This window comes from Tupaia chinensis, unplaced genomic scaffold (assembly GCF_000334495.1).
Source record: "Tupaia chinensis unplaced genomic scaffold, TupChi_1.0 Scaffold000527_1, whole genome shotgun sequence".
Classification (NCBI taxonomy): domain Eukaryota; kingdom Metazoa; phylum Chordata; class Mammalia; order Scandentia; family Tupaiidae; genus Tupaia; species Tupaia belangeri.
Window position 1 is genome coordinate 4,735,066 of NW_006160040.1, and position 14,588 is coordinate 4,749,653.

Genomic DNA, 14,588 nt, shown 5'->3' on the forward strand with positions numbered 1-14,588 from the left:
TCTCTCTTTCTTTCTTTCTTTCTTTCTTTCTTTCTTTCTTTCTTTCTTTCTTTCTTCTTTTTTGTTGCCAGAGGGTATGGGAGCCCAACAGAGTAAGAGAGAGAACACCCGAGAGAGAGAGAGAGAGAGAAAGAAAGGACAGAGACAGGACCTTCCATGGGGTATAGTCTTAGTGCAGTCCTTTTTCCTCCACTTCTCCATCCCATTGGGATTTCAGGTACATGTGCACATGTGCTTGGCTTGTTTTTCAAGAAATGAGGGCCAGTTTTCAAACCATGGTCAGCCATGTGGGATCCAGCTCCATATGCATAGTGCTTAACCCCTATGCTGTAGGGTCGGCCCATACTCTTTGTTAATACCAGTACAGGTGTTCAGGAAAGAAAACGCTAGTATTAGCCACAAAGCTGTGTATTTAAACTGCCAATAATTGTTTCTAAAGTGAAAAGATAAATTACTAATAGGTGAGATTTAGATTCGCAGTTAGGGCCCAGCTTTGGTGGTGTAGTTGGAAGCATACTGAAGTGGTTTGGATCCCTTTCCTGGTAGACCTGAAACACACTGGGTGCACGTGCAGGTGCCCAAGGTCCTGATGAACTGGAGGACTGGGGAACGGGGCCACAACATGAAGAGACTCTAGGAGTGCTTTTCTCTTGCTTTCTCTGCCACTGTCTCTCAAGTGTGTGCACACATGCTCTCGGTCATGAATAAAAGAGATAAACTTGTAAGAAAAGGATAGCTTAGCCACTAGAAAGGACTTCCTCTCTGTAAAAAGAAAAAAATGTAGGGGGGGAGTAATGGGATAGTGAATAGTGAACCCAGAGGATTACAAGATTTAATTTTCAAAAGAATTTAAAGGAAAGAGTAGGGTACGGTCTACAGTGAATGATGTCAATAGAGCCAAGACTTGCCAGACTTGCACAATGGAGTGGTCAAGTATCTCCAGCCCTCTGATTGTCAGGGTGTGTCGCAGTAGCTCTCCTCACTGACAAAATGCTTCATATTCTATCGAGGGTACATAGTGTAGTGATGTTTAAAGGCACACGGTCTTCTCTGTTATAATACAGTGTCGCATTTCCTAAAGAACAAATGATCAGAAGGCATGCGAAAACTTGTTACAAAGGGAAAAACAGGACTATGGGTAGAGAGTTTCAGATTTATAACGATTTTCAGGAAGAGTTTCAACAATAAAGATTTTTTTTGAATTTGTCTTTCAAATAAAATATATTTGCTAGGTAAAAACAATACACTGAAAGATCCAAACAGGCAAAAATGAAAAAAATAAATGATTTTGAATGCTGTTTATGTTTTAAGAAAATGGTCACTGTCTCCTCTCACCATTTGCTTAACCTTCAAGTTTCACTTACATTTGTATTTACTCGAGGATCGTTTTACCAGGATTATTTCTGTACGTAAGTAACACAGGCTCTTTAGATTCACTGGGACCAAAGGTATCACATGTCCTCTGGTTTCTTTGAAGGTGACGTTGTTAACTTTTGCCTTCCTTTCTTGTCACCAGCTGCTCTGTCTTCCACAGAGTGCTTTTTGAGATTGTCCTTCCCCTTATTACCACCAATAATCATGAACGTAAAACCGAGAACTGAAATAAGATGGTGTTAAAAAAGAGACAAAATAAATAAAAAAATAAATGATTGCACAGTAGGTTATTATCAAGGATAAACAAAAGGACATGAGGCAGGCAGAATGCTCCCACAAAGCAGCATTGTTCCCAAAGAACAATTTGTGCCTTTATGTGATAGCAGTGTCTACTCTGGAATTTCTTATAACTGCATTATGTGAAATGCTAATTATGCCCCCCTGGATAATCAATCACATTACAACAACTTCTGCACAGCAGTTCCTATACGTGAGTACTATTTATTCTGGTGGTCTAATGCCCTAGAGCAGGGTCAGCAACCACAGCCTGTGGCCTACCACTGGTTTATGAAAGGAAACTTTCTCTTATTGGCATACAGCTATCTTAGTCTATTCAGGCTGCTATAACAAAATACCATAAACTGGGTGGCTTGTGAACAACAGAAATTTCTTTCTTACATTTCTGGCTGCTGGGATGTCTAAGATCAAGGCAGACTTGGTATCTGCTGAGGGGCCACTTCCAGGCTCAGAGACGGTATGTGCTGTGTCCTCACGTGGTAGAAGGACAAGGTTCTCTCTGGAGCTTTGATGAGGCATTATTCCCCTTTATGAAGGGAGTCCTCATGACCTAGTCACTTTTTAAAGGCTCCACCTCCTTATACCATTTAGTACTACCACTGTGGAGTTTAGAATTTCAACACATGAATTTTGTGGGGACCCAAATATTTAGATCCTAGCAATAGCTAAGCCCATTTGTTTACAGTATGTATTGTCTTTGACAACTTTCCTACGGCAGACTTAAGTAGTTGCAAAAGAGACCCGGTGGTCTGCAAAGGCTATAATGTTTACTATCTGACAAGTCTGCCAACCCAGCCCTAGACCAGCACATTTCAATAAACTTCCTGCAGTGTTGCCTGTGGCGATGTTCTGTGTCTATGCTGTCTGCTATTTGATTTGTTAACCACTGGTTCCATACAGCTATTGAGCACTTGCTATGTGGCTAGTGCTACTGAAGAACTCAACTTTAAATTTAATTTAATTTTAATTAATTCACACTTAAATATTTAACAGACACATGCACATGTGGCTAGGGGCAAGAGTTCTGGACAGCATTGCCTTAGCAGTAACAGCAATGACTGGAAGAGTCTTCAGTTCTGTGACTCATGAATATGCTCACTCATTCTGGAAATCTATGTGAAGGCCCTAGAACATGCCAATGGCAATGTGCCCTAGAATGGTAATTTGTGTGTGTGTATGTATTCATGTGCACGCATGTGTGGTAAACATACATAACAAAGCTTACTGTTGTATCCCTGTTGAGTGTATAGTTCAGTGGCATTAAGTACATTCACACTGTCGTGCCATGTGACTCTCCATTTGGTAGGTTCTTTCGTTGGTTTTTCTGTGTGATTTCTGGTTTACACCTAATCACTGTACATCTTCATGAGCTACAGTAGGGTTTCAATGCATGAATTCAATGTGTAATAATCAATTCAAGGAAACAGACATTCATATTCTTTGACATTGAACATTAGATTACATTGTGCCATATTTAGTAATAGTTCTACTAATTTGGAAGTTCTTTTTTTTTTAAAGTATATAATTCATTGTCAATGACGTTTTTTTCTTTGCTGTGGTACACTATCCCATAACCGATTCCACTTGTTTACATGCATTCTTGTGTCTGTTAATCTTTTCTCCTTAATCCTCCCACCTACCCTCTTAGCAGCTTCTGGTATCTAGTATGACTGCTTCTACTTCTATGTGATAAAGTCTTTCAGTTTCTGCCACAGTGCAGACATTTGGTTTATGTTAAGTGGAGATATAGAGTTTGTCTTGCATAGTCTGGCTTATTTCACTTTGAATTAAATCTTTTTTTAAATAGACCATAGATTAGTTTATTTTTAACATCCATCATGCCATGAATTCATAGAAAATAGGTCCCAGTAACTCAGGCTCCTTTCCATTGGTTCTCACAAAGTGTGCTTCTCTGGGTGGAACAGGCTGGCGCTTTAGTCGAACCCAGGTACCTTTCTCTTTGGCTTCTTTCTTTTTCTGGTCATTTTCCTTCACACGTTTTAGGAAGCTACCTCTGCTCTTAGTATGCTTAATATGCTCAATATGCACATTAATTCTCTTGGCAAGAATCTTGCCCTTAACTTGTTTGTTCACAACAATGCCAACAGCATGCTGGGTAACATTGTAGACTCTTCCAGTTTTGCCATGGTAACATTGTGGGGCATTTCTTTTTGAGCAGTACCCATTCCTTTGATGTCTACAATATCACTTTTCTTGTAGATTTGCATATATGTTGCCAAAAGAACAACTCCATGTTTTCTAAAAGGCCTGTAGAACATATATTGGGTGCCTCTCCTCTTTCCCTTTGTGTTTGTCGTTTTGGTTAATTACTGGAAGATGGCAGTTCCAGCCAAAAGCTGGATTAAATCTTCTAGATTTATTGACTTTCTGTCATGACAAGATATCATACTTCTTTAAGGTTGAGTAGTAGTCCATTGTGTATGTATGTCACATTTTCTTAATCTATTCATTGGTTGTTGAGTACTTAAGATGATACCATGTCTTAGCTGTTGTGAATAATGCTGCAATAAACATGACTGTGCAAATGTCTCTTAACAAAGTGATTTCCTGTTCTTTGGGAAAATATCCACTAGTGGGATTACTGGGTCATACAATAGTTCTAGTTTCAGATTTTTGAGGAACCTCCATAATATTTTCCACAGTGGCTGTTCTATTTTACATTCCTACTGCCAGTACACCAGGATTCCCTTTTCTCTGCAACCTCACCAGCATTTGTTATTATTTGTTTGTTTGTTTTAGTTTGCTACAGGGCATGTGTTTGTGTGACAGTGAGAGAGAGAAAGAGAAAGAGAAAGTGAGAAATCACTCCTGTGAGAGAAGGCAATACCCCAATATCCCCTCCCCCACTTTCTTCTCTACTCGTGGAATTTTGAGTATGCATGCACACACACCCAGCATGATCCCCAACTCTCTGGGTTCAGGACTCAAACTATGAAGTGAGACATATAAAATCCAGTCACTTTAATCTCCATGCCAGTTACTGGCCTATTTATTTATTTATTTTTATCACAGCTATTCTGACTGGGGTTGGATGATTACTCATTGTGGTTTTGATTCGTATTTCCTTTATGGTAAGAGATGAATATTTTTACATTTTTTTTTAGCCATTTCTATGTCTTCTTTTAAGGGTTGTCTATTCAGCTTGTTTGATCATTTTAAAATAGGATTATTAGGTTTCTTTTTGCATGTGAGCTGCTTGTGTTTCTTATCTATTCTGGTTATCAATTCCTTACTTGAAATATTATTTGCAAATATTTTCTCCCATGCTGTGGGTTGTCTCTATTGTCTCCGTTGAATGAATTGCATGATTATGTACATAGAAAATCCTAAAGAATCTACCAAAAACTCTTAGATATGATAAATGAATTCTGTAAGGTTGCAAGATAGAAAATCAACACCCAAAAATATGTAACTTTAAAAAGAAAAAAAAGAAGTTGCCATTAATACATAGGGACAATTTAACTTCTTTCTTTCCAATTTGGATGCCTTTTATTTCATTCACTTGTCTGATTGTGTCACGTAGGACTTCCAGTACTATGTTCACCTCAGAACTACATTATCTTTGTTGTGAATCTACCACTACTTGTTGAATTCTTGAGTTACATAGTCTGTCCTCAAGCAATTCAGCATATAGTGAGGAAATCAGGGCACAGAGTGGCTAGCGTGATGGCGAGGAGGTTACCACAGGTTCATTGGGCTGGGGCACATATAGGAGGAGGAAGGAAGAAGAGTTCTACAGTAGGAAGCTATGTCACAGAAAGCATCAGTAACTTAGGTCTGAAAAAGGGATGTGAAGGGAGTAGGGCAAGGTGTCTTAAAGAGTTTTAACAGATCCTAGTATGTGAACTCTTCTCTCTAGCCACATGCTAGTCAGGCATCTGGAGAGCAGGATTTATTTAACCCTTAGAGTTTCTAGTTTGCCAAGTGGTCAGAAAACATGCTTTCAAAAATGACAATTCACTTACCACTTATATTTAGAGTGTATGAAACATATATATATGTTCATATATTCTAGTATTTGGAGAAACATTCAAAATAGCTTACACAATTATGGTAATGACCTGACTGAGCACATGTGCCACACAGGTATGTATATTTAAGTCCCCATTGCTGTCACAGTGCCATGCTTTATAAATTAGTTTCACTTCAAAGCTATTTTTATTAGAATTAATTAATTAATTACTTTATTATTTTAATTGATGAGAGAAGGACCAGGAGGGGGTGAGAAAGCAAGCTACCAGGTCCAGGATCTGAACCATGGTCAACCATGTGGGAGTCCAGCACCTTCAGCCACCATGCCCCTGCCAGCCCCAACATCAAAGCTATTTTAAGACCATCAGTAACTGTTTTTGAAATTGCCTACAATCTGAAGTTTCCTTCTAGGCTCCATATCTTTTTTCTTAATCTTCTTTAGGTTTCCCAAAAATTTCAAAGCATCTTCATGGAACAACAGAGAATGCAAACATTTCCAGACTATGAGGCAGAGAATTTGGGTATGACAGGACCTGCTATGACTCTTAAAAAGAGAGCCAACTGGATTTCTTTTATAAAGGTAAGGAAGCCTGTGGTGAGAGTCACCTGCCAATGCTGTCAGCAGTGTCAAAAAGTGTCCCTCAATAAGGCCAGGCAACTGGGCAGCACCAGGCCTGTCTCCCTATTGCCCCTTTCCTTACACCCTCAGCAAACTGTCTTCTGGGACCAGGGAAGATACCCATTTGCCCTCAGGGGAGGCCATCTGGTGTACCTTCATGTGCCAGGGTCTCACAGTTCTTTGTTTGCCTTGGCTCTATGCTGAAGTTAGCCATGCTGTTTCTTCTCTGCAGATTCCCCAGATTCCTGTACCTTGCTCTATTGGGCCAAACTTTTTTCTCATTGTTAATAGTCTCAGATATTGGTAGTAACAAAGAATAATACCCAAAGGAGTAACAGGTGTAAATTCAGCGTTTTAGTCGACCACTATTTGTTGGGTATATACTGTTGTCAGACACAGCCCTTGGTGCTAGAGATACACAATTCATGAACAAAACACAAGTAAGTGGATTAAATAAGATGATTTCAGGTAACACTCAGTACAGTCAGTTCTCGCTGTTGATGGCAGTTATACTCTAGAAAGTTACAGGAACACTGATTTTGCAAATACCCGATTGTTACCCCTAGAGGGTAACACAAAGTTAGACTCTTGACTTAATATCACATTATTGATTCATCACCATTGAACTTGAGACACTATTTATTATTTATACCTGAATGAAACTTATCTAACACACATATTTTCTCCAGAAGCATGTCACAGTCTTCTTGTACTTAGGAACACAGGACTGAACTTCAGCATTATACCTCAGGACCATTTTCAACAGTGAGATCACCAACAAGAAGCCCCCAAATGGGGGGTGACATTATATAGATCAGGAAGACACTTGCTTAAAGCATGGGAATAGAAATAAGAACGCAAAATGTTGCCTTGTTCACCCTTAGCCAGGAACACCGCCATTGAGTGACTCAAATTTTTCACTACTGTACGTATGTCTATGAATGACCATGAAAACTCTGTCAGTATTGATTTTTGAGTCACAGAAAAATTGAAGTGAGTACACAAAATTTCAAATATGAAATTCACATTTAGTGAGAATCGATTATATTATGAAGGAAAGAAAAGTCTTATATGATTATTTTAGTTCATCCAGGCTGCTTTATCAAAATACCGTTGATGGGGGAACCAGCAGTTAGCGTAATGGCTATGTCGCTGGACTCCCACGTAGTCGACCGCTGTGCCAGTCCCAGACCCGGTGGCTTAAACTCATGCCGGGCACGTGTGCGTGCGTGCCCAAGATCCCAAGAGGAGAATGGAGGAGAAGGGATTGTGGCATGACCATCCCCCTTGGGGGGTGATTTATCACTTTCTGTCTCTATGTCTCTCTCTGTCTGGTGAGCTCACATGCCCTATAGTGAAAATCTCTCCAAAAAAAAAAAAAAAAAACATTGACTGGGTAGCTTATAAACAACAAGATTTTATTTCTCACTGTTCTGGGGGCTGGAAAGTCCAAAATTGGGATGCAAGCATGGTTGAGTCAGGTAAAGGCCTTCTTCTGGGTTGCAGACTATTGACTTTTGTAGGTCGTCTCAGAGTGGAAGGGACCGAAAAACTCTCTCAGGTCTCTTTTATAAGAGCACTACTATCATGAGAGCTCCACCCTTTTGCTCCAATCACTCCTCGAAGGTTCTGCCTCCTAGTACTATCACCTTGGGAGTGAGATTTCAATGTATGAGTTTTGGAGAAACATAAATATTGGACTATATCAATAATAAAAAAGAGAAGTAAAGATTACTTCTAGGTCTGGTTCTTGACAAACATGGCGGTTGGTCTAAGAGAGGCTGGACTTCCTGCTTTAGATTGTTCCCCTTGATAGATAGCAAGGATGTAGCTGGATGCAATAGGATGATGCATAGGGCTGAGGTATAAATTTGAGTTATTACCATATTGATGGTATTTACAGCTATAGAATTAATTTTTAAAATAGAGTTTGATAATGTGAAAGATAAAGTTTTATTATTATATTTATTATTGTAATTTGCTACAGGGAATATGCACTCACAGGAGAGATTGGAAGGGGGAGTAAGGAAATATTCCCCCCCCCACCCCCCTTAGGGAGCTTGGCCACACCACCATCCCCTCTCCTCCATTCTCCTCTTGGGATTTCAGACTCTCATGCTCACATGCCTGGGTTGTTTTTCAAGCTGCCAGGTCCAGGACTCAAAACCCACAGTCAGCCATGTGGGAGCCAGTTGCCTTAAACACCACACCACTGGCTGTCCCAAAAGATGAAATATTTAAATGTAGAGTCACAGGGAATATGTGGACAAACTTCTCTCACCCTGTAAAAGGGCACAGTCTTCAACACTGAAGAGTCTACGGTCTCTCCTTTCCATGGATTATGCAGCACTGCATGTCATAGGCCAGGCACCAACAAAAACTGCTGCTCTGTCTTCTTTCATGGATTTGTGAACCAATACAGTTCCTTTCTGACATGTTGCGTGCCTTAGCAAACTTAGCACTGAGGCCAAGACCCATTTCAGAAGGTCCTTGGATCTTTTGGCTTGCAACTTTTATTAAGAAGTCATTCTGTTAACTTGTAACTTTAATGTGAACATGCTTGTCCACTAGATCAAGCCAAAATGTGATCCTTGGCAAAAGAAGCTTTTGACCAAACTAAAAGACCAGAAAAGAATAGATACATTAATGCAATTCCAAGCAAAGTTTTTGAAGGTAAGAAAATAACCATCTTCCCTTAGAAAGATAAGAGTCTCATTGAAACCATTCACCAAAAAAATTAAATTTTCTTTTTCTTTTAAAAAATGTTGGATTGGATTCACTTTGAAGGCTTTATTTGGAACTTTCTAATCTAATTGCTAATCTTCAAAGCCTTGTTAACTTTCAGTAAAGGGTAAAATTCATCAAAAGAGTTGAATTTTAGTCCAGCTTTAACTCCAAGTCTGTGTGATATTGTCTCTTGATAGAACTCCTTGAGCCTATCTTCCTTATCTATGAAGTAAAAATATTGGACTAGATGATCTTTTTTTTCCCATATATTGTGGCAAAAAATACTTAACATAGACACTACCATCTTGATCATTTTTAAGTATAAATTCAGTAGTGTTAAATGTTCTCACTTTGCTGTGCAATATATCACCAGAACTTTTTCATTGCAAGATGAAACTCTTTACCAGTTAACAACAATTCCCCTTTACTTCTACCTCCAACCTCCTGGCAATCACTTCTCTCTTTCTAAGCATTGGATAACTTTAAAAGCCTCATATAAATAGTCATACAGAATTTGTCTTTTTGTGACTGTCAAAAACCTCAAGGTTCATTCATACTATAGCATGTGTCAGAATTTCCTTCCTGTGTAAGACTGATTAATAGTCCCTGTTAAGTATAGGCCACATTATGCTTATCTATTCATCTGTTGATAGACATTTGGGTTGCTTTCATGTCATGGGTATTGTGACTAATGCTACTATGTGCAAAGGCCAGTAAATATCTCTTTGAGATAATGCTTTTAATTCTTTTGGATGGATAGCCAGTAGTAGAATTGCTGGATCATATGGTAATTTTATTTTTAATTTTTCTGAGGAACCTCTACTCTGTTTTCCATAACAGCTGCATCATTTTACAATTCCAACCAAGCACAATAGTTCCAATTTTGCCACATCCTCACCAATACTTATTATTTTCTATTTAATTGTTGTCATCATACTGGGTTTGAGATGATTTCTTATCATGGGTTTGATATGCACCTCTATGATCATTAGTGATGCTGGGTATCTTTTTACATGCTTGCTGACCATTTCCATATCATCCTTAGAGAAGTATCTATCCAAGTCCTTTGCTGGTTTATTTATTTATATTTATTTTTGCAATTGCACATTTTAAAATCAGGTTATTTGAGGGACCATCAGTGGTGTAATGGTTATGTTGCTGGACTTCCACATAGTCAACCATGGTTCAAGTCCCGGACCTGGTGGCTTAAAACTCACACCACGTGCATGTGTGCATGTGCCTAAAATCCCAAGGGGAGAATGAAGGAGAAGGGATTACACCATGGCCACACACACCCCAAGGGGGTGATTTCTTGCTTTCTATCTCTGTCTCTCTGGTGAGTGCACGTGTCCTATAGCAAAAAATCTCTCTCTCAAAAAAAATCAGGTTTTTTGATTTGTTGTTGTTGTTGTCGAGTTGTAGAACCTCTTTATACAGAGATTGTTTTTCTGTATTTTAATCACTTACCAGATAGATGGTTTGCAAATATTTTTCTTATTCCATAGATTGTCTTTTCCTTCTATTGGTATTGTTGCTAACTGGATGCATAAAAGTTTTCAGTTTGATGTAGTCTCATTTATCTATTTTTGCTTTTGTTGTCATGGCTTTTGGTGTCATATCCAAGAAACACTGCCAAATCCAATATCATGAAGCTTTCCCCCTATGTTTTCTTCTAAGAGTTTTATAGTTTTAGAAGTTACACTTAGGTCTTTAATGCACTTTCAGTGAACATTTGTAAATGGTGTAAGATAAAGATAAAAACTTGATTATTTTTCATGTGTGTATTCAATGTTTCTTCCTGTGTATGTGACAAGATTCTTGCTGAAAGTAAGAGAATATACTTATCCTAACTGCTTCTTCTTTTTTCCAATCTTCCTGAGATTTCCAACCCTGACAAAGTGATACAAATGCTCCAAGATCATGCTGAAAGGACGATCACGCTGACTCCATATTGTCCATCTTTTGTGGTGTCCCAGGCTTTGCATCAGTGCAACTATGACCATATCTGGGAGAATATTTATGGCAACCTCAACCTCTACCAGGTACAACAGGAAGAAATAAGTAATACTGTCTTTCTATTCAACTTGCTACCTGTGCATGGTCTTTGAGGATTTACTTTGGTGGTTGTTCTGAAACTCTCCTCACCAAAAGCTCTATTACCTAGCCAGATTTGTTTGTTTGTTTATTTAAGCTTTTTTTTGTCATGGGGCATGTGTGCTTGCTGAAGAGAGAGACAGAGAGATACAGAGAGAGAGAAGGAAAGTGATAAATCAACCCTGAGGGGGATGACCTCACTACAATCCCTTCTCCTTTCTTCTAGGATTTTGGGAACATACACACACATGTCTGGCATGATTTTCAAGCCTTCAGGTCCAGAACTCAGACAGTGGTCAGCCATGTGGGAGTCCAGCACCTTAACCACCATGCCACCTGCTGGCCTACCAGGTTTATTTTTTATGATAAGGAAGACAATGTGCCAATTAAAAGAGAGCTATAATGAAGTACAGTATAAGATGCTGTTCCTACCAGGACAAGATACATAAACTGCTAAACACAAAGGCTGCATGTCATAGAGCTAAGCACCCAATGAGTTGGGTGGTTAATAAATATTGTGAGTATTTCGGGGGAAGGTAATCTCTGAAAGGCTGGATTTATTGGGGGCAACAGAGCCTGAGGGAAGCACATGGCTTAGGGAAATAGTGAAGAGGAAACCAGGGAGTGTATTCTAGGAGGGACAACTTGAACAGTGATGCAGAGGAGATACTGCACTTGATGTGTTCAAGGTCAATTGGTTGAGTGAAAGATTCATGTGGAAATGTAGTGAATAGAAGTTGAGTTTGGGGACCAGCAGTTAGCCTAATGGCTATGTCACTGGACTCCCATGTAGTCGACCATGGTTCGAGTCCCAGACCTGGTGGCTTAAATTCATGCTGGGCACGTGTGCGTGCGTGCTCAAGATCCTTAGAGGAAAATGGAGGAGAAGGGACTGTGGCATGGCTGTCCTCCCTAGGGGGGTGATTTCTCACTTTCGGGCTCTGTCTTTCCAGGGAGCACACGCGCCCTATAGCAAAAACTTCTCCCAAAAAAGGAAAAGAAATTTGAGATTTGTTGGGTTGTTTTTTATTGGGGGTGGGTGGGGGTGGGGAGTGAATGTTCATAATTTCCAGGCAAAGGAATTTGCATTTTCTGTAAGGAAAATGATATATACAAAGGTGTATTTTTAGGAAGATTAATGCGGCGGCAGGGTGTTAGTTGGAAAGAGATTGCTGGCAAGAAGACCAGTTAGGAGCTGCGTAAGATAGATACAAAGTTTGGAAGTGAGTGAAGGTTTATACCCAAAGCTAGCAGATATTTGTCTTTATAATAGTGGCATAACATTTTTGATGCTCTAATTTGCCATTATTTACCATTCTAAGAGAAGAGTTTTTGTTTTATTTGCTTATTTAAGATAGGAATAGGAATACCCAAATATTTTAGACTCTAAGATGAAAGAACAGAGGATAAGAGAGGGAATAGATGAAGAGGAAATGTGGGAAACAAATGACCCTGGAGAAGGGGAGGGGATGGAATGAAGAAACCAGGAGGAGAGGAGTAATTTCATGGGGGAGAGAGGGACCTCACTTGAACTGTGCGCTGGGCCCTGTGGGATCCAGCATCTTAACCATCACACTTCCTGGTGGTGGTTAGCATCCTAATTCTGAAGTTGGCGAGTGGCAACCAATACTCTGTGACAAATAACTTTCTTAAGGATCTTCTGCACGAAGGAAAGCAAACCTCATAGGGCTGTCCATTTTGACAGTTCTGAGAGAATGGAATCACTAATCAGGCTTCTGACCCAGGCTCAGAGAATGCTGCTCACCAGTACCCTTTTTTTTTTAAGGGAGTTTGTGTTTGTTTTTGCTTTTTTTTTTTTGGAGAGATTTTCACTGTAGGGCGCGTGCGCTCGCCAGCCAGACAGAGAGAGACATAGAGATAGAAAGCGAGAAATCACCCCCCAGGGGGATGGTCACGCCACAATCCCTTCTCCTCCATTCTCCTCTTGGGATCTTGGGCACGCACGCACACGCGCCCGGTGTGAGTTTTAAGCCACCGGGTCCGGGACACGAACCGCGGTCGACTACGTGGGAGTCCAGCGACATAGCCATTACGCTAACTGCTGGTTCCTGTTTTTGCTTTTTAATCAACATTTTATCCTGTAGATAATTTGAGATTCCAGAAAAGCTGCCAACAGCACAAGGAGTTCCCTGTACCCCTCATCCAGTTTTTCCTGTTATTAACATCTCATATTACTTACATTTCCATGCCTAAGGAACCAGTGTTGGTATGTTACTATTCACTAAGTCAGACTCATTTGGATTGCATGAATTTTCCATTGATGTCGGTTCCTGCTCCAGTGCCCTACGCGGGGCAGCACGTTGCACTTACTGGTCCACACCTCCCTGTCTCTTCTGGTCTGCAACAGTTTCTCAGTCTTTGGGAGTACTGACCAGGTGACCTACAGGACATTCCCTAATTTGATTTCATTTGATGTTTTCCTCCCACTTACACTGGGGTATGGATTTGAGGGAAGAAGCTTTTCACAGAGGCTGAATGTCCTCATCATAGCATATCGAGAGAAAGGATATCAACATGATTCATTCTTGGCGATGTTAATCTTGCTCACTCGGTTAAGCTAGTGGTTTGCCAGGTCTCTCCACTGTAAAGTGCCATTTATTTAGTCTTTAAAGAGCTTTTAAAAACTGACTTAGGGACCAGCAGATGACCTAATGGTTATATCACTGGACTCCCACGTAGTCAAACGCAGTTTGAGTACCAAACCCAGTGGCTTAAAACTCACAGCAGGCGCATGTGCATGTGTGCCCAAGATCCTGAGAGGAGAATGGCGGAGAAGGGACTACGGAGTGGCCTTTCCCCCTGGGGGGTGATTTCTTGCTTTCTGTCTCTCTCTTTTGGTCTGGCAAACATACATGTCCTATAGCAAAAATCTCTCTCTAAAAACAAAACAAAACAAAACAAAACAACCCCACGGGCTTATTTAAACTACAGTATAAATACATGTCCTCTTCTAAAAAATAGAAACATTAATAAAAAGTTAAATATCTTTTTGACTACCTCCCCACCTGAGCACTGGTCCTCATTCCATTCCTTAGAAGTAAACAATGATAGCTTTGGGGCCAGCGGGTGGCGTGGTGGTTAGGGACGCTGGACTGCCATGTGACCAGCCCAGGTTCAAGTCCTGGATCCGGCGACTTGCTCTCTCTCTCTCACATTCTCTGTTCCTCTCCAGTCAAATTAAAATAAATAAAAAAGTAAATGATGAATAAAATTAAATAAACTAATTCTTAAAAGAAAAAAAGGGGACCAGCAGTTAGTGTAATGGCTATGTCGCTGGACTCCCATGTAGTCGACCACAGTTCGAGTCCCGGATGCGGTGGCTTAACCTCACGCCGGGCACGTGTGCGTGCGTGCCCAAGATCCTGAGAGGAGAATGGAGAAGAAGGGATTGCAGCGTGGCCATCCCCCCTGGGGGGTGATTTCTCGCTGTTTCTCTGTCTCTGTCTGTCTGGTGAGCGCACGT

At 40.3% G+C, this 14,588-nt stretch overlaps 1 protein-coding gene across 1 annotated transcript in view; it reads left to right on the forward strand.

Annotated features, from left to right (window-relative positions):
* CCDC162P (coiled-coil domain containing 162) overlaps nt 1-14,588 on the forward strand; it is a 185,821-nt gene that overhangs the window by 18,570 nt on the left and 152,663 nt on the right. Inside the window, exons 8-10 of the mRNA XM_027775129.1 lie at nt 6,107-6,244; nt 8,855-8,956; nt 10,891-11,052. Coding sequence (XP_027630930.1) covers nt 6,107-6,244; nt 8,855-8,956; nt 10,891-11,052 — 402 coding nt within the window. The remainder of the gene's footprint in view (nt 1-6,106; nt 6,245-8,854; nt 8,957-10,890; nt 11,053-14,588) is intronic.